Here is a 26,155-nt window from a genome sequence, read left to right on the forward strand (position 1 = left end):
GCAACTTTCAGACTTAATTTGGCCAATGTCAACCTCTCATAAGCTACCGCGACCACTTTTGAAGGTGACGGTCGGGTATTTTAAGCTTTCCTTTGATTCACCCTTTCAACATAACATTTGACAAATGGTGTGATCGAACATCACTGTAAATTGGACAATACTACAGCTCACAACCACTGAAGAGACACAGTCGGAGATTTGTTCTTTCGTCGCGACCTTTTTTGGAACTGAGATAGAGCACAGAAAAGTAAATGTTGGAGCTGTTATTGGTAAAGTTAAAAGTTACCCCTGCACTAAACCTTAAACATATGGTTGTTCCCATACCAAAGGTTCCACTGTACATGTTTTTCCGCAGTCCAAGCTAGACATTACAATTTGCTAATCTGAATATCTTTGACAGATATCGATGATTGTGCAAGCCATCCATGTTTCAATAACGGTTCGTGCTTGGATGCTTTCAACAGCTACTCATGCAATTGCTTAGAAGGTTTTAATGGAAGTCGCTGTGAGATAAGTAAGTTTCCAAGCTGTGTGTTGATGTATTTAATTTGCATCTATCCACACAATCATCCCATCAACGAGCTATCCATTGATAAGTTTATTCGTCTGTTTCTCCATCCCGGCTTTCTTCCCGGCTTGTCTTACGCAAATTTAAAGATTATATTTGCCGATGGATAATAGTTATAGTAATAGTTACAGTACCACAAGAATCCCAAGATAAAGTGTTGCTTTCTCCTAACGTCGAACGCAATTATTATTATTAGCAGCAGCAGCAGCAGCAGCAGCAGCAGCAGCAGCAGCAGCAGCAGCAGCAGCAGCAGCAGCAGCAGCAGCAGCAGCAGCAGCAGCAGCAGCAGCAGCAGCAGCAGCAGCAGCAGCAGCAGCAGCAGCAGCAGCAGCAGCAGCAGCAGCAGCAGCAGCAGCAGCAGCAGCAGCAGCAGCAGCAGCAGCAGCAGCAGCAGCAGCAGCAGCAGCAGCAGCAGCAGCAGCAGCAGCAGCAGCAGCAGCAGCAGCAGCAGCAGCAGCAGCAGCAGCAGCAGCAGCAGCAGCAGCAGCAGCAGCAGCAGCAGCAGCAGCAGCAGCAGCAGCAGCAGCAGCAGCAGCAGCAGCAGCAGCAGCAGCAGCAGCAGCAGCAGCAGCAGCAGCAGCAGCAGCAGCAGCAGCAGCAGCAGCAGCAGCAGCAGCAGCAGCAGCAGCAGCAGCAGCAGCAGCAGCAGCAGCAGCAGCAGTAGCAGCAGCAGCAGCAGTAGCAGTAGCAGTAGCAGTAGCAGTAGTAGTAGTAGTAGTAGTAGTAGTAATAGTAGTAGTAGTAGTAGTAGTAGTAGTAGTAGTAGTAGTAGTAGTAGTAGTAGTAGTAGTAGTAGTAGTAGTAGTAGTAGTAGTAGTAGTAGTATTCAAGTGATTAAAGTTATTATTCTTTTTTTTACAGACATCGATGACTGTATTAATAACAAATGTAAAAACGATGCCACATGCATAGACGGCGTGAATAGTTACACCTGCAAATGTTCAGTTGGTTACACTGGAGGTTTCTGTGAAAATAGTAAGTTAGAAAATATCTTTTATATTATCAGTTTGAATGTTTTAGTTTTCTGTCATTTACTCTTAACAAATTTGTAGCGGAACTCCATGCTTAAGAAAATGTGGTAATCTACCCATCCGAGAAAATTTGGTAATCACGTGACCGTACACCGAGCGAGCGACCGACCGCCCGTTCGCACCACAGGCATACCAATGTAAAATAACTTAATCAACAGGTATGGCAACCCAGATGCAACTGAAGGTTATATTTGGAAGGGAATCACATGACCGCCCGGACTTTTAGAAAGAAAAAACACAAACAAAGTCGTGTCTTTTTTCTGCGTTATTTTTTATGTTTATACCAACGTGGGTAAAAGAGAAAGAGCTAGAGCGAGTTATTGAAAACAAAGGAGACGAATTTCGTAGAAAGAAAAACATGAAAATTCAAAGCGGCGGTGAGAAAATGAGAAATTCTAGCGGCCAGCAAAGTGAACATGAGCGGCAGTGAAAAATAAAAGCGAACATGAACACAGGAAACAAAATATTGGGTAAGCACATACAACAATTCGTCCATAAAAATAATGTGTAACTAGGAAGTTTAACGTTTTGGTCGTACAAAACAGCGTTGTAGTCGTGCAAAACAACGGCAAGGGAAAGACAAAAAAGCGTGCTGCACGTACAAATTTTGTTTTTTGCTCATTAGAGGAAAAAGTGTGCTGCACGTACAATTTGTTATTTTGCTAATTAGATCTATTAGTCTTGAAGACATTTTCATTGTCGTCCCCGCTTAGCATTTAACGATTTAATTCTTTTTGTGTGCACTTATTATAAACCAGAACTTCGCTTTTAGCCCTGGCTAAACCTATATATTACGTTTTGTTTTGACGTGATGATGCGAGATCATTTGCATTAGATCTTATAAAATAACTAAGACAGTACGCGCGCTCTGATTGGCCGAGAGGCGTGTTTGCGTGATAGTATATAAACATGGTTGTGACGTCAAATTGTTTTGCTTTTCCCACACTAATCACGCAAGCACGAATTTGAAAAAGGTTTTGAGTTGAAAAACTCGACAAGTTTACTTTATTTACCCATTTCCTCGTCGAATGAAACTTGAAAAATCTTTAGAAACATGCTGTGTCAATTTTTTTCGCTTGACCTGACATTTTAAGCGAGAAATATCCGTATTTTGGAAAGCATCTTTTTTATAACTTAAATGATAATTTTATAACTTCTAGAGCGCTATTTACATTCACTGATCAACAGCGTTTAACAGCTTAAAAAACTACAATAAAATACAAATTTGTAAAACTAATTACATGTACATGAATAGTAACAATGTATATTAATAATAATAATAATATAGAATATTTATAATAATGATAACAAACTTAATTAGTAATACTAATAAAGTGAACGTCATCAGATTACGTTGTAAAAGCTGCAAAAAATAAATAAGTTTTCAGCTTAAATTTAAAAATAGCTAATGATTGAAAATCACGTAATTCAGCCGGCAAACTATTCCATAAGTATGGGGCAGCAGCAGAGAAAGATCTGTCACCTAACGTGACAAGACCTTTAGGAGGGTCTAGCAATAAACTTTGATTTGATCTAAGATTATATATAGACCTAGGCTTAATGTTAATTAGTTCTATGATATACTTAGGCGCCAGTCCATGAATGTTAAAATGTTAAAATTAAGATCTTAAAATGAACACGATGTGGTACTGGTAACCAGTGAAGTTGATAAAGCGCGGGAGAAATATGCGAGTACTTACTTAAGCTCAGTACAAGTTTAGCCGCAGCATTCTGCACACGTTGCAGTTTAACTATTTGCGAGTTAGGAAGGCCATTCAGAAGTCCATTACAATAGTCTAAACGACTAGTAATAAAAGCATGAATAAGCGTTAGTAACGAATCGCGAGATAAATACTTCTTAATCCTTCTAATATTATGTAGGTGATAAAACGCGGCATTACAGATTTTAGTAACATGCGTTGACATTGACAACTTATTATCAAACCATGCACCTAGATTTCTAACACAGGAACTAGGATAAATATCATAATCACCTATAGAGGTATTACATACATCATTGATCTTACCTAATTGTTCTCTATGTTGTCTAGTTCCTATTAATATCAACTCAGTTTTATCATCGTTAATCATTAACCTAAACCTAATCATCCAATTTCTTAAGTCACTGATACATCTATTCATAGCACTAATAGCTACATCCAGATTAGTCCAGGACTATTCTGGCACAACTTAGTTTCCGCCACCTCTCATTACGTAGACTTTGCCGATCTATATCTTTAATTTTCCTGTAGCATACTGTTTTTGTTGGTAATGCCAACACGACAGTTAAGCAAACCCTCGACTTCGTCTCGGGTTTGCATAACTGTCTCAAATTCTCGCAACCCCTCTTGTGTTTATATCAGGCTATGCAAACAGGGAAAACGTTTTCTATTGCTTAAATATTTCCGGTTAATATGTTATTTACAGACATCGACGATTGTGTTAACCACAACTGCGCTAACGGTGGATCTTGCATGGATGGTGTAAATACCTACACTTGCAATTGCCCACCAGGTTTTACTGGAAGGTATTGCGAAAAAGGTAATTTTTTAACACTTTAGCCCCTTTAACAATTACTTTACAAAGAATCCAATAATTCCACCGTTCTGTCACTTATAAAAAGCTGAGATCATTTTTTGTAAAGTGTTTAGTTTTGACTGCTTTGCCAAAATAAGTTGTAAAATTTATTGAGTGAATTTAGTTTTTTCAAATACAGCAATGAGTCATTTCCTATCTTTAGCTATGGATTATAGTTATAGTAACAGTCATAGTACCACAGGTATCCCAAGATTAGGTGTTGCGTTCACCTAACGTGGAACGCAATTATTATTAGCAGTAGCAGCAGCAGTGGTAGTAGTAGTAGTATTCAAGTGATTATTGTTATTATTCTTTATTTACAGACATCGATGACTGTATTAATAACAAATGTAAAAACGATGCCACATGCATAGATGGAGTGAATAGTTACACCTGCAAATGTTCAGTTGGTTATACTGGAGGTTTCTGTGAGAATAGTAAGTTAGAAAATATCTTTTATATTATCAGTTTGAATGTTTTAGTTTTCTGTCATTTACTGTTAACACATTTGTACGTTTTGTTTTGACGCGATCAAACGGTCGCGCGGCAATGCGAGACCATTTGTATTAGATTATATTTTCTGGTCAATATGTTATTTACAGACATCGACGATTGTGTTAACCACAACTGCGCTAACGGTGGATCTTGCATGGATGGTGTAAATACCTACACTTGCAATTGCCCACCAGGTTTTACTGGAAGGTATTGCGAAAAAGGTAATTTTTTAACACTTTAGCCCCTTTAACAATTACTTTACAAAGAATCCAATAATTCCACCGTTCTGTCACCTATAAAAAGCTGAGATCGTTTTTTGGTAAAATGTTTAGTTTTGACTCCTTTTCCAAATTAAGTTGTTAAATTTAATGAGTGAATTTACTTTTTACAAATACAGCAATGAGTCATTTCCTATCTTTAGCTATGGATTATAGTTATAGTAACAGTCATAGTACCACAGGTATCCCAAGATTAGGTGTTGCGTTCTCCTAACGTGGAACGCAATTATTATTAGCAGTAGCAGCAGCAGTGGTAGTAGTAGTAGTAGTAGTATTCAAGTGATTATTGTTATTATTCTTTATTTACAGACATCGATGACTGTATTAATAACAAATGTAAAAACGATGCCACATGCATAGATGGAGTGAATAGTTACACCTGCAAATGTTCAGTTGGTTATACTGGAGGTTTCTGTGAGAATAGTAAGTTAGAAAATATCTTTTATATTATCAGTTTGAATGTTTTAGTTTTCTGTCATTTACTGTTAACACATTTGTACGTTTTGTTTTGACGCGATCAAACGGTCGCACGGCAATGCGAGACCATTTGCATGAGATTATATTTTCTGGTGAATATGTCATTTACAGACATCGACGATTGTGTTAACCACAACTGCGCTAACGGTGGATCTTGCATGGATGGTGTAAATACCTACACTTGCAATTGCCCACCAGGTTTTACTGGAAGGTATTGCGAAAAAGGTAATTTTTTAACACTTTAGCCCCTTTAACAATTACTTTACAAAGAATCCAATAATTCCACCGTTCTGTCACTTATAAAAAGCTGAGATCATTTTTTGTAAAGTGTTTAGTTTTGACTGCTTTGCCAAAATAAGTTGTAAAATTTATTGAGTGAATTTAGTTTTTTCAAATACAGCAATGAGTCATTTCCTATCTTTAGCTATGGATTATAGTTATAGTAACAGTTATAGTACCACAGGTATCCCAAGATTAGGTGTTGCGTTCTCCTAACGTGGAACGCAATTATTATTAGCAGTAGCAGCAGCAGTGGTAGTAGTAGTAGTATTCAAGTGATTATTGTTATTATTCTTTATTTACAGACATCGATGACTGTATTAATAACAAATGTAAAAACGATGCCACATGCATAGATGGAGTGAATAGTTACACCTGCAAATGTTCAGTTGGTTATACTGGAGGTTTCTGTGAGAATAGTAAGTTAGAAAATATCTTTTATATTATCAGTTTGAATGTTTTAGTTTTCTGTCATTTACTGTTAACACATTTGTACGTTTTGTTTTGACGCGATCAAACGGTCGCGCGGCAATGCGAGACCATTTGCATTAGATTATATTTTCTGGTGAATATGTTATTTACAGACATCGACGATTGTGTTAACCACAACTGCGCTAACGGTGGATCTTGCATGGATGGTGTAAATACCTACACTTGCAATTGCCCACCAGGTTTTACTGGAAGGTATTGCGAAAAAGGTAATTTTTTAACACTTTAGCCCCTTTAACAATTACTTTACAAAGAATCCAATAATTCCACCGTTCTGTCACCTATAAAAAGCTGAGATCGTTTTTTGGTAAAATGTTTAGTTTTGACTCCTTTTCCAAATTAAGTTGTTAAATTTAATGAGTGAATTTACTTTTTACAAATACAGCAATGAGTCATTTCCTATCTTTAGCTATGGATTATAGTTATAGTAACAGTCATAGTACCACAGGTATCCCAAGATTAGGTGTTGCGTTCTCCTAACGTGGAACGCAATTATTATTAGCAGTAGCAGCAGCAGTGGTAGTAGTAGTAGTAGTAGTATTCAAGTGATTATTGTTATTATTCTTTATTTACAGACATCGATGACTGTATTAATAACAAATGTAAAAACGATGCCACATGCATAGATGGAGTGAATAGTTACACCTGCAAATGTTCAGTTGGTTATACTGGAGGTTTCTGTGAGAATAGTAAGTTAGAAAATATCTTTTATATTATCAGTTTGAATGTTTTAGTTTTCTGTCATTTACTGTTAACACATTTGTACGTTTTGTTTTGACGCGATCAAACGGTCGCACGGCAATGCGAGACCATTTGCATGAGATTATATTTTCTGGTGAATATGTCATTTACAGACATCGACGATTGTGTTAACCACAACTGCGCTAACGGTGGATCTTGCATGGATGGTGTAAATACCTACACTTGCAATTGCCCACCAGGTTTTACTGGAAGGTATTGCGAAAAAGGTAATTTTTTAACACTTTAGCCCCTTTAACAATTACTTTACAAAGAATCCAATAATTCCACCGTTCTGTCACTTATAAAAAGCTGAGATCATTTTTTGTAAAGTGTTTAGTTTTGACTGCTTTGCCAAAATAAGTTGTAAAATTTATTGAGTGAATTTAGTTTTTTCAAATACAGCAATGAGTCATTTCCTATCTTTAGCTATGGATTATAGTTATAGTAACAGTTATAGTACCACAGGTATCCCAAGATTAGGTGTTGCGTTCTCCTAACGTGGAACGCAATTATTATTAGCAGTAGCAGCAGCAGTGGTAGTAGTAGTAGTATTCAAGTGATTATTGTTATTATTCAAGTGATTATTGTTATTATTCTTTATTTACAGACATCGATGACTGTATTAATAACAAATGTAAAAACGATGCCACATGCATAGATGGAGTGAATAGTTACACCTGCAAATGTTCAGTTGGTTATACTGGAGGTTTCTGTGAGAATAGTAAGTTAGAAAATATCTTTTATATTATCAGTTTGAATGTTTTAGTTTTCTGTCATTTACTGTTAACACATTTGTACGTTTTGTTTTGACGCGATCAAACGGTCGCGCGGCAATGCGAGACCATTTGCATTAGATTATATTTTCTGGTGAATATGTTATTTACAGACATCGACGATTGTGTTAACCACAACTGCGCTAACGGTGGATCTTGCATGGATGGTGTAAATACCTACACTTGCAATTGCCCACCAGGTTTTACTGGAAGGTATTGCGAAAAAGGTAATTTTTTAACACTTTAGCCCCTTTAACAATTACTTTACAAAGAATCCAATAATTCCACCGTTCTGTCACCTATAAAAAGCTGAGATCGTTTTTTGGTAAAATGTTTAGTTTTGACTCCTTTTCCAAATTAAGTTGTTAAATTTAATGAGTGAATTTACTTTTTACAAATACAGCAATGAGTCATTTCCTATCTTTAGCTATGGATTATAGTTATAGTAACAGTCATAGTACCACAGGTATCCCAAGATTAGGTGTTGCGTTCTCCTAACGTGGAACGCAATTATTATTAGCAGTAGCAGCAGCAGTGGTAGTAGTAGTAGTAGTAGTATTCAAGTGATTATTGTTATTATTCTTTATTTACAGACATCGATGACTGTATTAATAACAAATGTAAAAACGATGCCACATGCATAGATGGAGTGAATAGTTACACCTGCAAATGTTCAGTTGGTTATACTGGAGGTTTCTGTGAGAATAGTAAGTTAGAAAATATCTTTTATATTATCAGTTTGAATGTTTTAGTTTTCTGTCATTTACTGTTAACACATTTGTACGTTTTGTTTTGACGCGATCAAACGGTCGCACGGCAATGCGAGACCATTTGCATGAGATTATATTTTCTGGTGAATATGTCATTTACAGACATCGACGATTGTGTTAACCACAACTGCGCTAACGGTGGATCTTGCATGGATGGTGTAAATACCTACACTTGCAATTGCCCACCAGGTTTTACTGGAAGGTATTGCGAAAAAGGTAATTTTTTAACACTTTAGCCCCTTTAACAATTACTTTACAAAGAATCCAATAATTCCACCGTTCTGTCACTTATAAAAAGCTGAGATCATTTTTTGTAAAGTGTTTAGTTTTGACTGCTTTGCCAAAATAAGTTGTAAAATTTATTGAGTGAATTTAGTTTTTTCAAATACAGCAATGAGTCATTTCCTATCTTTAGCTATGGATTATAGTTATAGTAACAGTTATAGTACCACAGGTATCCCAAGATTAGGTGTTGCGTTCTCCTAACGTGGAACGCAATTATTATTAGCAGTAGCAGCAGCAGTGGTAGTAGTAGTAGTATTCAAGTGATTATTGTTATTATTCTTTATTTACAGACATCGATGACTGTATTAATAACAAATGTAAAAACGATGCCACATGCATAGATGGAGTGAATAGTTACACCTGCAAATGTTCAGTTGGTTATACTGGAGGTTTCTGTGAGAATAGTAAGTTAGAAAATATCTTTTATATTATCAGTTTGAATGTTTTAGTTTTCTGTCATTTACTGTTAACACATTTGTACGTTTTGTTTTGACGCGATCAAACGGTCGCGCGGCAATGCGAGACCATTTGCATTAGATTATATTTTCTGGTGAATATGTTATTTACAGACATCGACGATTGTGTTAACCACAACTGCGCTAACGGTGGATCTTGCATGGATGGTGTAAATACCTACACTTGCAATTGCCCACCAGGTTTTACTGGAAGGTATTGCGAAAAAGGTAATTTTTTAACACTTTAGCCCCTTTAACAATTACTTTACAAAGAATCCAATAATTCCACCGTTCTGTCACCTATAAAAAGCTGAGATCGTTTTTTGGTAAAATGTTTAGTTTTGACTCCTTTTCCAAATTAAGTTGTTAAATTTAATGAGTGAATTTACTTTTTACAAATACAGCAATGAGTCATTTCCTATCTTTAGCTATGGATTATAGTTATAGTAACAGTCATAGTACCACAGGTATCCCAAGATTAGGTGTTGCGTTCTCCTAACGTGGAACGCAATTATTATTAGCAGTAGCAGCAGCAGTGGTAGTAGTAGTAGTAGTAGTATTCAAGTGATTATTGTTATTATTCTTTATTTACAGACATCGATGACTGTATTAATAACAAATGTAAAAACGATGCCACATGCATAGATGGAGTGAATAGTTACACCTCAGTTGGTTATACTGGAGGTTTCTGTGAGAATAGTAAGTTAGAAAATATCTTTTATATTATCAGTTTGAATGTTTTAGTCTTCTGTCATTTACTGTTAACACATTTGTACGTTTTGTTTTGACGCGATCAAACGGTCGCACGGCAATGCGAGACCATTTGCATGAGATTATATTTTCTGGTGAATATGTCATTTACAGACATCGACGATTGTGTTAACCACAACTGCGCTAACGGTGGATCTTGCATGGATGGTGTAAATACCTACACTTGCAATTGCCCACCAGGTTTTACTGGAAGGTATTGCGAAAAAGGTAATTTTTTAACACTTTAGCCCCTTTAACAATTACTTTACAAAGAATCCAATAATTCCACCGTTCTGTCACTTATAAAAAGCTGAGATCATTTTTTGTAAAGTGTTTAGTTTTGACTCCTTTTCCAAAATAAGTTGTAAAATTTAATGAGTGAATTTAGTTTTTTCAAATACAGCAATGAGTCATTTCCTATCTTTAGCTATGGATTATAGTTATAGTAACAGTTATAGTACCACAGGTATCCCAAGATTAGGTGTTGCGTTCTCCTAACGTGGAACGCAATTATTATTAGCAGTAGCAGCAGCAGTGGTAGTAGTAGTAGTATTCAAGTGATTATTGTTATTATTCTTTATTTACAGACATCGATGACTGTATTAATAACAAATGTAAAAACGATGCCACATGCATAGATGGAGTGAATAGTTACACCTGCAAATGTTCAGTTGGTTATACTGGAGGTTTCTGTGAGAATAGTAAGTTAGAAAATATCTTTTATATTATCAGTTTGAATGTTTTAGTTTTCTGTCATTTACTGTTAACACATTTGTACGTTTTGTTTTGACGCGATCAAACGGTCGCGCGGCAATGCGAGACCATTTGCATTAGATTATATTTTCTGGTGAATATGTTATTTACAGACATCGACGATTGTGTTAACCACAACTGCGCTAACGGTGGATCTTGCATGGATGGTGTAAATACCTACACTTGCAATTGCCCACCAGGTTTTACTGGAAGGTATTGCGAAAAAGGTAATTTTTTAACACTTTAGCCCCTTTAACAATTACTTTACAAAGAATCCAATAATTCCACCGTTCTGTCACCTATAAAAAGCTGAGATCGTTTTTTGGTAAAATGTTTAGTTTTGACTCCTTTTCCAAATTAAGTTGTTAAATTTAATGAGTGAATTTACTTTTTACAAATACAGCAATGAGTCATTTCCTATCTTTAGCTATGGATTATAGTTATAGTAACAGTCATAGTACCACAGGTATCCCAAGATTAGGTGTTGCGTTCTCCTAACGTGGAACGCAATTATTATTAGCAGTAGCAGCAGCAGTGGTAGTAGTAGTAGTAGTAGTATTCAAGTGATTATTGTTATTATTCTTTATTTACAGACATCGATGACTGTATTAATAACAAATGTAAAAACGATGCCACATGCACAGATGGAGTGAATAGTTACACCTGCAAATGTTCAGTTGGTTATACTGGAGGTTTCTGTGAGAATAGTAAGTTAGAAAATATCTTTTATATTATCAGTTTGAATGTTTTAGTCTTCTGTCATTTACTGTTAACACATTTGTACGTTTTGTTTTGACGCGATCAAACGGTCGCACGGCAATGCGAGACCATTTGCATGAGATTATATTTTCTGGTGAATATGTCATTTACAGACATCGACGATTGTGTTAACCACAACTGCGCTAACGGTGGATCTTGCATGGATGGTGTAAATACCTACACTTGCAATTGCCCACCAGGTTTTACTGGAAGGTATTGCGAAAAAGGTAATTTTTTAACACTTTAGCCCCTTTAACAATTACTTTACAAAGAATCCAATAATTCCACCGTTCTGTCACCTATAAAAAGCTGAGATCGTTTTTTGGTAAAATGTTTAGTTTTGACTCCTTTTCCAAATTAAGTTGTTAAATTTAATGAGTGAATTTACTTTTTACAAATACAGCAATGAGTCATTTCCTATCTTTAGCTATGGATTATAGTTATAGTAACAGTCATAGTACCACAGGTATCCCAAGATTAGGTGTTGCGTTCTCCTAACGTGGAACGCAATTATTATTAGCAGTAGCAGCAGCAGTGGTAGTAGTAGTAGTAGTAGTATTCAAGTGATTATTGTTATTATTCTTTATTTACAGACATCGATGACTGTATTAATAACAAATGTAAAAACGATGCCACATGCACAGATGGAGTGAATAGTTACACCTGCAAATGTTCAGTTGGTTATACTGGAGGTTTCTGTGAGAATAGTAAGTTAGAAAATATCTTTTATATTATCAGTTTGAATGTTTTAGTCTTCTGTCATTTACTGTTAACACATTTGTACGTTTTGTTTTGACGCGATCAAACGGTCGCACGGCAATGCGAGACCATTTGCATGAGATTATATTTTCTGGTGAATATGTCATTTACAGACATCGACGATTGTGTTAACCACAACTGCGCTAACGGTGGATCTTGCATGGATGGTGTAAATACCTACACTTGCAATTGCCCACCAGGTTTTACTGGAAGGTATTGCGAAAAAGGTAATTTTTTAACACTTTAGCCCCTTTAACAATTACTTTACAAAGAATCCAATAATTCCACCGTTCTGTCACTTATAAAAAGCTGAGATCATTTTTTGTAAAGTGTTTAGTTTTGACTGCTTTGCCAAAATAAGTTGTAAAATTTATTGAGTGAATTTAGTTTTTTCAAATACAGCAATGAGTCATTTCCTATCTTTAGCTATGGATTATAGTTATAGTAACAGTCATAGTACCACAGGTATCCCAAGATTAGGTGTTGCGTTCTCCTAACGTGGAACGCAATTATTATTAGCAGTAGCAGCAGCAGTGGTAGTAGTAGTAGTATTCAAGTGATTATTGTTATTATTCTTTATTTACAGACATCGATGACTGTATTAATAACAAATGTAAAAACGATGCCACATGCATAGATGGAGTGAATAGTTACACCTGCAAATGTTCAGTTGGTTATACTGGAGGTTTCTGTGAGAATAGTAAGTTAGAAAATATCTTTTATATTATCAGTTTGAATGTTTTAGTTTTCTGTCATTTACTGTTAACACATTTGTACGTTTTGTTTTGACGCGATCAAACGGTCGCGCGGCAATGCGAGACCATTTGCATTAGATTATATTTTCTGGTGAATATGTTATTTACAGACATCGACGATTGTGTTAACCACAACTGCGCTAACGGTGGATCCTGCATGGATGGTGTAAATACCTACACTTGCAATTGCCCACCAGGTTTTACTGGAAGGTATTGCGAAAAAGGTAATTTTTTAACACTTTAGCCCCTTTAACAATTACTTTACAAAGAATCCAATAATTCCACCGTTCTGTCACCTATAAAAAGCTGAGATCGTTTTTTGGTAAAATGTTTAGTTTTGACTCCTTTTCCAAATTAAGTTGTTAAATTTAATGAGTGAATTTACTTTTTACAAATACAGCAATGAGTCATTTCCTATCTTTAGCTATGGATTATAGTTATAGTACCAGTTATAGTACCACAGGTATCCCAAGATTAGGTGTTGCGTTCTCCTAACGTGGAACGCAATTATTATTAGCAGTAGCAGCAGCAGTGGTAGTAGTAGTAGTAGTATTCAAGTAATTATTGTTATTATTCTTTATTTACAGACATCGATGACTGTATTAATAACAAATGTAAAAACGATGCCACATGCATAGATGGAGTGAATAGTTACACCTGCAAATGTTCAGTTGGTTATACTGGAGGTTTCTGTGAGAATAGTAAGTTAGAAAATATCTTTTATATTATCAGTTTGAATGTTTTAGTTTTCTGTCATTTACTGTTAACACATTTGTACGTTTTGTTTTGACGCGATCAAACGGTCGCGCGGCAATGCGAGACCATTTGCATTAGATTATATTTTCTGGTGAATATGTCATTTACAGACATCGACGATTGTGTTAACCACAACTGCGCTAACGGTGGATCTTGCATGGATGGTGTAAATACCTACACTTGCAATTGCCCACCAGGATTTACTGGAAGGTATTGCGAAAAAGGTAATTTTTTAACACTTTAGCCCCTTTAACAATTACTTTACAAAGAATCCAATAATTCCACCGTTCTGTCACCTATAAAAAGCTGAGATCGTTTTTTGGTAAAATGTTTAGTTTTGACTCCTTTTCCAAATTAAGTTGTTAAATTTAATGAGTGAATTTACTTTTTACAAATACAGCAATGAGTCATTTCCTATCTATAGCTATGGATTATAGTTATAGTAACAGTTATAGTACCACAGGTATCCCAAGATTAGATGTTGCGTTCTCCTAACGTGGAACGCAATTATTATTAGCAGTAGCAGCAGCAGTGGTAGTAGTAGTAGTAGTAGTATTCAAGTGATTATTGTTATTATTCTTTATTTACAGACATCGATGACTGTATTAATAACAAATGTAAAAACGATGCCACATGCATAGATGGAGTGAATAGTTACACCTGCAAATGTTCAGTTGGTTATACTGGAGGTTTCTGTGAGAATAGTAAGTTAGAAAATATCTTTTATATTATCAGTTTGAATGTTTTAGTTTTCTGTCATTTACTGTTAACACATTTGTACGTTTTGTTTTGACGCGATCAAACGGTCGCGCGGCAATGCGAGACCATTTGTATTAGATTATATTTTCTGGTCAATATGTTATTTACAGACATCGACGATTGTGTTAACCACAACTGCGCTAACGGTGGATCTTGCATGGATGGTGTAAATACCTACACTTGCAATTGTCCACCAGGATTTACTGGAATGTATTGCGAGAAAGGTCAGTTTTTTACACTTTAGCCTCTTTAACAATTACTTTACAAAGAATCCAATAATTCCACCGTTCTGTCACTTATAAAAAGCTGAGATCATTTTTTGTAAAGTGTTTAGTTTTGACTGCTTTGCCAAAATAAGTTGTAAAATTTAATGAGTGAATTTAGTTTTTTCAAATACAGCAATGAGTCATTTCATATCTTTAGCTATGGATTATAGTTATAGTAAATAGTTCTAGTACCAGAAGAATCCCGAGAGTAGATGCAGGGTGTTGCGTTCTTTAACGTCGAATGCTATTATTATTTTTAGCAGTAGCAGTAGCACTAGCAATAGCAGTAGCAGCAGCAGCATCAGTAGCGGTAGTAGTAGTACTAGCGGAGCACCGTGGGTAAGTAAATCTACCCATCCCAGAAAATTTGGTAACCCCGTGACCGTACACCGCCCACAGCCCGTCCATCCGCACCACAGGTATACCAATGTTTACTCTGACACTTTCTAGCTACTTTGGGAGCCCAGGAAGCCCATGAGAAAACTGAGTGCACATCAATGTTGTTATCAATTGACAGCTGTCAAAACAAGGTATCCGCTGACCAGTATCACCTTACCGTATCGCGGGCTCAGGCGTCGACTTATCCAGGTCGAGTATTTTTTGAAGTTATCCGCTGACAAGTTACTAGTTTTCAAATGATCGCAAGCTCTTTTTTTTAAATTCATTTGTGTTTATGTCACTATGGCCCAGCACTATTAACATTTTGATTTCAAACTGACCTCGGAAGCGAAAATTCAGCCAGTTATTTAAAAATACAGGCGGGGAAGACAGATGCTTTTTACTTTTCTCACCATAGTCACGCGTTGGTCACGCTCCACGTGCAATTTTTATGCTCTGATTGGTCAAAATTTGACAGGTGAGTTCATGCGGAGTTTTTTGTCAACTCGTGATGTTTTTAACTGTCTTTTTCCACTGGATGTACAAAATGCAATACAGCTGCTATCAAGAGTCTTTTGTTATTCATGGCTGCTGGTTTCTTTATTGAATTTTTTGGTAGAGAAATGCGCCGCTTGCCAAAGTCGGAAATCCGATTTCGGATGGCATCGTTTTTGTTTTTAACTTTGCTGGATGCGTAAGAGAATTATAAAGGCTCAAGCGATCCTGGCGTTATTTGATAGCTCTCAGGAGCTACATCTCGAAATATGGTAAGCCTGAGTAATTGTTGTATTTATATTTAATTTTATGAAGTCGAGCGCAGTTTATGAAGTTAGTTTATGAACGTTTGTATTAAGATTTAAGACACTGATCTGACCCAGTATGATGTTTGATATAAGCGTACAGAACTTTAAAAAGCCTTTAGTCGATATTAATTCACCGCAAATAGCAAGAAAAAACTTTCCGAAGAATATATAGTTACAATTTTGGCTGTAGAAAGAAAGCTTTGAGCGATTTTCTTGTCGCGAGTTCATCTTTGAAGACAGCAAACACCGGGAAGCCGGTGGCTTAAAACATAAACTTAATCTTTAAGCTTAAAGACTCAGGATTCTTAGAGACACTTAAACACTTATTTGTTTTTGTGAATGAAAATTGTTGTCTATGTAAATGTTCTACCCAATTATATTTCTTTATTGATTTTAGTAGTCTCAAAAGTGCAATTTTCATCGCTTTGCTGTTTGTTTTCAGTCGTTCATGAACATCGCTTGCTGGAGCACTCAAAATGCCGAGCGTATCAAACGCTTTTTAGTTATAAAGCCATTAATAAAAAAAATAAACACAATAAATTCTTTATCATGTTGAAGCGTAACTCTTTTAAATTTCTTTGCAAATTTAGCGCTTATCAAAAGTTAGAACCGGCTGGCTGTATAGGTGATTTTGGAAATTTTTTTAACGGTTTCGCTAAAAGTCAACGCGTGCCTCGATGGTCCCGAATATTGAATGAATGCAATTAGTTTTGAAAAATTGTGAAATACTACATTTTGTACGAGGTCTGTACGATAAAAACAGCGCCTCCTAGTACTCTTTCTCCTCAGACGTGATGTATAAAAAAATATAAAAGGTTGGTTTGCACGTACCCAGATTTGTTGGCAAGAAAATGTAAAGTAAACTTGTCAAACGCAAAAAATTCGACCTGATTTGTTTTCCAAGAGTTTGTTTTCCATTGAATTTGGCTATCAACTCGATGCAAGATTTGTTTCACTCTAAAATCACTTAGCCTTACCCTCAAAAGTCACAGGAATGTGCCCTGAAGTTAACGCGGTCGCGCGGCAATGCGAGACCATTTGCATTAGATTATATTTTCTGGTGAATATATTATTTACAGACATCGACGATTGTGTTAACCACAACTGTGCTAACGGTGGATCTTGCGTGGACGGTGTAGATACCTACACTTGCAATTGTCCATCAGGTTTTACTGGAATGTATTGCGAAAAAGGTAATTCTTTGACACTTTAGCCCCTTTAACGATCACTTTACAAAGAATCCAATAATTCCACCGTTCTGTCACGTATAAAAAGCTGAGATCGTTTTTTTTTTTGGTAAAATGTTTAGTTTTGACTGCTTTGCCAAAATAAATTGTAAAATTTAATGAATTAATTTACTTTTTTCTAATACAGCAATGAGAGGTGATCGAACGGTCGCGCGGCAATGCGAGATTAATAGACCATTTTCACGATGACGTAAATGTGATAAAGTGTCTTCATGGATATTTAATTTTCGTTATCCCAGTGATTTTTAAATAACAATAGCCCTTATTTGCACAAGAAAGCAAAACCCTGAAGGATTATCATAGTAGTGGTAGTGGCAGAGGCAGCGGTTAGCAGCAGCGGCTAGCAGCTGCGGTGGCGACGGCTGCATCGGCATTAACAGCGGTAGCTGTAGCAGTAACAGTAGTAGCAGCAGTAGTAGCAGCACCAGCGGTAGCAGTAGCAGTAGTTGGTTAAGCTAATTTTCATTTCAGGGATATTTATTAACCTGTCACCTGGCCAATCAAAAAATGGAAGAGTTAACAACAATGTCCCCCAAAACTCCAACTGGTTCGATCGGCTGCTCAGTGAGATTTTATATGAGTCTGTAACGCTGACAACGTTCGGTATTGTTGTTTTCAAATACTCCTTGGTGAGAAAAAGGGGGCGGGAAATCGTTTGTTTTATGGAGATTCGAAAAAAGTCAATCGGAACAATAGTAGATGTAAAAGGTCATCCGCTTTCTGTTCATTATTAAATGCAAGTTGATCATCTTTAAGATTGTTTTGCGCCCAGATGATACCGCGCTTTCACGTCATTGACAAGAGTGACTCTCACTCAAACAAGTTTCTTTAGCCGCGCTAACGTTTTGTGTGTGGTCTGCTTTCAGACATCGATGATTGTATCAGCGTTACTTGCAACAACGGCGGTACCTGTGAAGATGGAATAAATAGCTTCACCTGTGTTTGTTCATATGGATACACTGGAAAATTTTGTAATACAGGTAAGCAGAAAGTCTCTATTTCTAGAAATAGAATTTGGAATTTGTTTCTACTTTTTCATGGTCGTAAGGCATCTACAAGTAAGCGAGCAACAACAGCTTACAACAGACCAAAGACAACGCTGGATACCCAGGCAATACCTTAGATATTAATCGATGTTGCCAAGAGACTCCCTGCCTGCCACTTAATAATAACGCTGGGTTTAATTTGCAGGTGCAGGCGAGGGGACGAATTAATGAAATTATGTATGGATTTAAGAGTTAGGGCTCGAGTTACAGGACCTTACCTTTACAATGACACCCAAAAAAGTGCAAATGAAACCCTCCGATGCGCTGACAACACGGACCTTTAGCGTAGCTTCTCCCTCCCCCCACAAAAAACCTATACAAACACGTTTGGGCTTCTTGCAATAAGTTTACTGTATTAATAAAAAAAATTAATTCCGTTCTACTTTCTTAAACTGTTTCAGCAATGCCTACCCCTCGGCCTACACCAACAAGTAAGTAAATTAATAAAAATTACCCGTCAAGAGGAAATGAGAATAATGCAGTTACAGAGAGTGTGCCACTTTTGTCATGTTAGGGATTTGAAACGAAGGCAGCTAAAATACCGCGAAAACGTCACCATAAGGATCCCTATGAAGCTTAAACTAAGAATAATACGTATTTAATGAACGTATTTTATTAATTCAAAGATTCCGAGAGTGTATAAGGGTCATTTGCAAGACGAATGAGCGATAAAACCTTTCAGGAAACATCCAAAAAGTAGCAAATTTGTTTGCCTAAAGTGCAGTCTTCAGTTCACGCATAATTTATACCTTTTTTAGAACTTTCAAGATATCTCGAAATTCCTCTCACAGATTTCTGTGAAACTTCGCACAACGGAAGAAAAGCACCCAAAGCAAAATTGCGCAGCGTAAAGCATTCCCAAAGTTCAGGTCGATAAGAGCTAAAATTCGATTTTTAAAGCTAAAACTATTGTGACGTCATTGCCACGTGATCTTTATTCCGATCACCCAAAAAATAATATCATAATTAAGTTATGTTAATTTTTAATTAATTTGTTTAAGTAGAAGAGATTTAAAGACGGAAGGTGTCGCTACAAAATTATTGTACTGAGCCACCTTTAAGTTCGACCATTGTTTAGTAGGGGTGCCAAAAATCATACAAATCAGTTAAATCGTTCCTGATAAAAAACGCAATTCAAAAGCATAACCAACACTTGTATAAGTAGGTCCGGGCCCCGTGAAACAACAACGTCAACAAAAAAAATTATTATAGCATTTTATTCCTAAACGTATTAACTAGCCGGATTTTTGATAACGTTACCGTCAAATGGACCTTTTGCGTCCAACAATCTCCAAAGTAGCCATTATAAAAAAAACTAAGAGTGCAACCATTGCTTTTATCTCTTCTCCTCCTTTCCTTATTTTCCTGGTCAACATTGGAGCTTAGAAGGAAATACCTTTGCTTGGTTCAAAATAATTCATTGCTATTCTGATATTGACTATACCACATACGTGGTGGATCTGACTGGCCCGACAAGAACAAGGAGTAACCATGACTTTAAAATCAGGCCTAGGGCAGCAAGGACAAACTATTTTAATAAAATTGTCATTTTTTAATCGTTACGTTAATGACTGGAATTCTTTACCAAACTCCGTTATGTCTGCTTCCAGCTTGGACTCTTTTGAAATTTTATTACTTAATTATCTTTGTAAAGAGCCGTAATTTATTATTTCTTACTGATTTTGGATGTTCTTTTTTATTATTAATTCATATCCAAGTAGTTTAATTAGTCTTTTTTATATAATGTATAGTTACATATTAGATATTCTATTGTTTATTGTTTTATCTTATTATGTTTTTGGAGAGCAGTTTTTATATGGTTATTCAGTTTTCCCCTATTGCTTTAAAAAGTATAATTAAACTTAAGCTTAAAATTAAACTTCCTTCTCCTCGCTCTTTCTTTTTCTCTTTTCCTTTTCGTTCGTTACTGCACGTGATTTTGGAGCTTCTCCGGCTTAAGAAACCTGCCTTTTGACGCCTTTTCACTCAAATGACTGCAAATTTCGTTACGTTGGTTCTCAAAAAACCGGTTACATATGTTTAGAGATAAACAGTACCTTTAGTTAGGTATTGATGATTTTTTTATTGTTATTACTCTTTTACTCGTAGGACCCAGGTTTGCCTTTACTGTTTCATGCTTCCCCTCTTACATGGTGGCTCACATAGCACGTGACAGTTTGCCTTTGGAGGCAGGTGCCAGTCTGATCCATCTTAACGATCCCAGCTGTGGTGTGAATTATGTGACCGAGAAGAGTGTTATTATAAAAGCTCCACTAAAAGGCTGTGGAACAGTTCGGAGGTAAAGAGAACTCCGAAAATACGAATCAATAAAATGATTTGGTAATTCGTCAGCAGCAAGTCCCCGTGTCATTTCAGCCCTCCTAAATATATCATGTATCAAAAACAAACTTATTTTGTTAGATATATTCTGGACCTTTTAAATGCTCCAAAAGTCCTGTTAGAAGCCCGCTAGGCCAGGTTAACCCTGATTGAACCTGTTTTTGCTAGGCTTTTGAGGTAAGGATGGTCGAGCTGTTTCTCAAAAGTCTGTTGAGCCTGATCTCAACCAGTAATGCCTTGTTAGCCTGGTCTTCCCAGGCCTCGCACGTAAGCTTGGTTTACCTGGAGTTGTTGGTGAGCCTGGGTTCTATTTATTACAACTTGTAAATGGGTAATTTACATGAGAAATTATTGTTTTAAAATCTAAACACAGTAGCCACACTTAAAAATCACATTTAAAGTTTGTCGAAATGCATCACTCTTAGTCGAAAGTATCATCTGAAAATCTTGGTAAGCCCGGTTGGTTAAGCTAACGATGTACCGTGAACGACAAATTTCATTCGAGACTATTTCTAAGTAAAGGAAACGGACTGATGGTACGATAGATGGACATGACGGTTGACATGGACATGACAGTTCAAAAAACAAACAAGTATACAAAAGTCACTCTGAAGCTTCGATCCAGAGGTTTTGGTCTATCAGAAATCCAAGTCTATATTTTTCTAAACGTTTAGTTTCTTTGATATAACGTGCAGGTGACAAAATGGCGCTTTTTCTCTAGTAAAAATAAGTCGAGTTGAGTGAGGAATACAGTTGTTACTTTCAACTCGGATTACTGTCGACTACGATGGAGCTCTGAATTTTTATCTTTCATTTTTGACCAGACACATCGGGTACAAAGTGTCCTTCTATAACAAGGTGGTGGTACCCTTTGGATATGGAAACAAGAGATCATTGTCCGTGTTTCCGTTCAAGTGCGTTTACAGCCGATTTGGCTTTCCGTGAGGAACTGCTTGAGGCTACTCCATAATGTTAACTAAGGTAAGAAATGATTGATACATAATTTTGCCAATTATTAAACATATTCGGACCTCTTAGTTCTCTTCTCGTGCTCGGTTTTCACTTTGTTGAAGAGCAAATAAGGTGTTTCAATACAGTATTTAGGAGACCATTCCGATGTTTTTCAATCACCTTAAAAGTGATTTTATCCTTGTCCGATCGCGACTATGAATTGAAGTTTGTCAAAATGCAGCTTTTAGTAAAATCGATATCGCTATGACAATAAACAAAAAACTTTGAAATCGATAAAATCCGAATTTTGCGCCATCTAGACCTGCTACTTAAAATCCCAAACCAGAAACTTACAGTGTGGTGTTTAGCAAATAACCTCCGTGAGAAGTAAAAAATTCTGTATGTTTGAATTCAAATAAAATGATAATATATTTCAAACCTTATATTTTTAATAGCCGCGATAAAATGTTTAATAAAAAAAAAAAATCTTAGTAACTCACAGTAATCTTAAGTAGCGTCAGAAGGCTGCTTAATATCATTTTTCGGTGCTAGAAAATTTTGGTTTATTTTCTTTCTTGCGATCCTGAAAACTAACCTGTTTTCTCACCACCTGTCTAAGGGTTGATTTCCAGTGTTGAGTAATTTTTACGTGTGTACGTGCGTAAAATTTACGTTCGCGAATAAAATGGAGGCAATGCATGAAAGTTCGCTCGTAAGCGTAAAATTTGAACCTCGCTAATTTTAAACTTCTAGTTTAACTTCAGCACTTTTTATCTTGCCTCTATTTTATTTACGTGCGTTAACGTGCGTAGCCAAAAACGCGTCAGTGGACATCAACCTTAAGTGCAACTTTATCATAAATTTGGCCTTTTTAAAACGCTTTTCTGTCTGATCTCTAAAACAGCTCAACAGAATTCTTTTTAAACCTCATCACATAATCTTTATGATGTATATAACAATATTTGAAACTTTCATTAAGATTGATTCACTGCAACACCTTGAAATTTCAAGAGAAACCTAGCCTACCAAGAGGCCAAAAATCCGCGTTACAACATGCATTCACTGTTTTGACGTTATGCTAGTTTTTCCAAATTGATGCCCATCATACAGACTTCCGTGGCTAGTATACTTTAGCATGAATTTTATTGCATATTTTGAACGTGAAACATTGACAATATTCACATTGAAATATACTAGTCATGGAGGTATGTATGGTGGGCATTAACTTGGAAAAATTAGCATAACGTCAAAACAGTGAATGTTGTAACGCCGATTTTTGGCCTTTTCGTAGGCTAGGCTTCTCTTGAAATTTCAACGTGTTACACAGTAAATCAATCTTAATGAAAGTTTCGGACATTATTATATACATCATGAAGATTATGCGATGAGTTTTAAATTTTAATTTTAAGTTTTAAGTTTTAATTCTGTTGAGCCGTTTTAGAGATATTCAGAAAAGCGCCAAAAGTCAAAATTTAGAGTAAAGTTGCACTTAGACAGGTGGTGAGAAAACAGGTTAGTTAAATACACCAAAATTTCCTCGCATCGAAATATGACGTTGAGCAGTTTTTTGTCGCTATTTAAGGTTAATTTGAGTTACCTGAAACTTTTTTATGAAACAGTTTATCACGGCTATTGAAAATTTAAGGTTTGAAATACATTCACGTTTCATTGAATTCAAACATACAGAATTTTTTACTTCTCGCGGAGGTTATTTGCTAAACACCACACTATACGTTCCCGGTGTCAGATTTTCAGTAGTAGGTCTAGATCGCGCAAAATTCAGATTTTATCTATCTCACAGTTTTTTGTTTATTGTTGTCATAATGATATCGATTTTTCTTAAAAACTGCATTTTGACAAACTTCAATTCATAGTCAATCACTGGGGAAATTTTGTACGATCGGACAAGGACAAAGTCACTCTTAAGGTGATTGAAAAACATCGGTATGGTCTCCGAAAAACTGTATCGAAACACCTTAATTCATAGAGAACAAAGGAAATCAATTCCATATAATAGAAAGACAAAAGATAATCTGTTTAGTTACCATAGCTTTGAATTTCTTCAAGGATTGTTGCCACAAAGGCTTCTGCGAAGCTACAGAGATTTTAACACCCTCTTGGAAATCAGCTCCGAATTTTGTTGGTGATAAAAGTAAACGAACGACAGATTGGTAAATAAAATGGCCGCCGTTTCATTGTTTTGGAACACGAATATGGCCGCTGCGGCATAAGAAAAAAAAATGAGCCACATAAAAAATAAAAAATGCGCAAAGCCGCACGAAAACTAACACGCCCTATTCTGCCATCCTTGTTTTCGGGGGAAGGGGCTCTGCCTTGGGGTCGGTTTGTTGACCTTAGTTACGATGTTGCTTTAAGACGAACTCTTCTTTGTGGTTAAAGTATTTTTAACTCATTTCCTGATTTATTGTCGAGATGATTTTAATTTGCGAAACTGACCTTCACAGCATTCGTTAGACACAATTTTTGACAATTTTCAAATCTCTTTCCTTTTTTTTTCGCAGGTGTTTTGACTGTATGATAACCATCAGCAGTGAATAAAGTAATTTAAGAGGCAAAATTTAGCAATCCTTATCTCTGTAAGGAACTATCCCGGTTCTAGTCTGCAGAAGTCATAATTTTGGAAAAAATGTTAGAAACAGCTAAAGTAATAAACATCATTGTTATAACTGGACTCTTGCGGTTAGTGAAATGTTTGACCTTCGGGTGCGTACACGGGGAAGGGGATGGGGGAATGCTATACCCATCAAGTTCTGGCAGATTTTGCTGGTTTTAGAGACAAAATAAAAGAAAATACGTGCCTTCCCACGTTCACTTGTTCATGTATTAGAGTGTCAATAAAATTAAAAGTCAACTGAGAAAACAAAAAAACACAAGAGATGACTCTCCCTAATTTAATATTTTGTTACTTTCTCTACAGTCTTCGTTGGTTACCGATAAATCAGAGAACTACAGTGTATATTTAAGAGTCTGCAGTGATGCTAAGGTCGGCTGTGTAGTTTGAGTAATCTTATGGTTCTGGGCAATTCCGAACTTTCTTGACCTCTTCAGTACAGTGTTCATTAAAGTTACAGCTACTGTAATGTTGAGGTCAGCTGGTGCATATTATGTGTATACGTGCATATTTAATTTCAGGTTAAAATTTTTTAACCTACGTTGATTCTCAATCAATCAGTCCTTACATTGCTCCAGAATCATGTATTGACTTCAACCTTAGATTTTGAGACATTTCACTGCTTTGAGGCCAGAGAGAAAAATATGACGTTTCTCTAAGGTTGTTTGGGTTATCAGAAATTCTGATTCCACGACTATATTCTTAGGGGTTCAGAAATATTTAATACCTTCCTTTACTATTCAACTTCACTCAGTCAAGTACAAATAACGCTAAAAACTAGTACAAATATTTCACGGTATTTGTATTCCGGAAGACCAGTTTAATCTGCAAACGTCGCACATGGCAGAAAATGCATGGTTTTCCGAAGGAAAAAAAGGAATAGGAGCTAGATTGTGACCTTAAATACAACCAAGCTCCTAGAGTAAGGTCTCCTGAACAACAATGAAATGTCGACATTCTTTAAAACAAGATAGAACATGCAAACTTTATAAGTTCAAGACACAACAGAGAACATGAAAACAGACCTGTGTGCGATGAGAAAACCCGTGTAAGAAAAATCGTCCGTTAAATACAATCTCCGCCGAGGAACTGAACAGTCCTGTCCTGTAGTTCTTTTAATACGTGAGGAAACTCGACATGGTGGACCTAAGACGTTCTCTTTTTGTTAGTATAACCCCGCACGGCAAAGATGAGATTTTAAGTCCCTTCTTTTCGAATAGCTCTTTGAAACTCCTTGAATTTGTAGGAGGGTTTTCGACTTTCCATCGCAATTTTGTCTGTTCAGTTTTCTTACTTGCAGTACGTTTTACGTAACCGAAAGCCCACCTCAAGCCTCACTACTTTTTGTTATTCCATCTCTGTTTTCCTAGCAAATGTTGGATAGATAGAACTTCGGAGTGCCTACGAAAACTTGAAAAAAATTGCTTTACTGAGTAAACTAGTTTGACAAGTTTTCATTTCTGACCAATCAGCAACAGCACTGACTGATGAAAGCGCACAAAAACTCGACCCACGTTTGTCTGTCACGCATTCTCGTTACAAGTAGGCAAGCCTGCACATTTACTGAGTCCTATTCCTACTCGTCTCTTGTATTTGGACTCGCGGGCTCGCCAAAATACAGCGTGACTCGTACAAATATCTCACGATACTACACCCTAAACCCTCCAGTAAGATATATGTATTGTTTGGGGGATCAGAAATTCTGAATCTCCTGTGTTGTTTGGGGATCAGAAATTCTGTATCCTCTCCCGTGGTGTGTGGGGGATCAGAAATTCTGGATCTCCTGTGTTGTTTGGGGGATCAGAAATTCTGTATCCTCTCCCGTGGTGTGTGGGGGATCAGAAATTCTGGATCTCCTGTGTTGTTTGGGGGATCAGAAATTCTGTATCCTCTCCCGTGGTGTGTGGGGGATCAGAAATTCTGGATCTCCTGTGTTGTTTGGGGGATCAAAAATTCTGTATCCTCTCCTGTGGTGTGTGGGGG

General features: G+C 36.5%; 1 protein-coding gene and 1 pseudogene across 1 annotated transcript in view; both read left to right on the forward strand.

Moving 5' to 3' along the window:
- LOC140947945 (von Willebrand factor D and EGF domain-containing protein-like) overlaps positions 1-14,245 on the forward strand; it is a 46,460-nt pseudogene extending 32,215 nt beyond the window's left edge.
- Positions 1-24,479, forward strand: part of LOC140947587 (von Willebrand factor D and EGF domain-containing protein-like) — a 140,620-nt gene extending 116,141 nt beyond the window's left edge. Inside the window, exons 25-28 of the mRNA XM_073396735.1 lie at positions 18,651-18,680; positions 20,359-20,548; positions 21,414-21,570; positions 24,063-24,479. Of these exons, the coding sequence (XP_073252836.1) occupies positions 18,651-18,680; positions 20,359-20,548; positions 21,414-21,534 (341 nt within the window). The 3' untranslated portion in view covers positions 21,535-21,570; positions 24,063-24,479. The remainder of the gene's footprint in view (positions 1-18,650; positions 18,681-20,358; positions 20,549-21,413; positions 21,571-24,062) is intronic.
- The last annotated feature ends 1,676 nt before the right edge of the window (positions 24,480-26,155 follow it).

Source organism: Porites lutea, chromosome 9, assembly GCF_958299795.1.
Source record: "Porites lutea chromosome 9, jaPorLute2.1, whole genome shotgun sequence".
NCBI classification, from domain to species: domain Eukaryota; kingdom Metazoa; phylum Cnidaria; class Anthozoa; order Scleractinia; family Poritidae; genus Porites; species Porites lutea.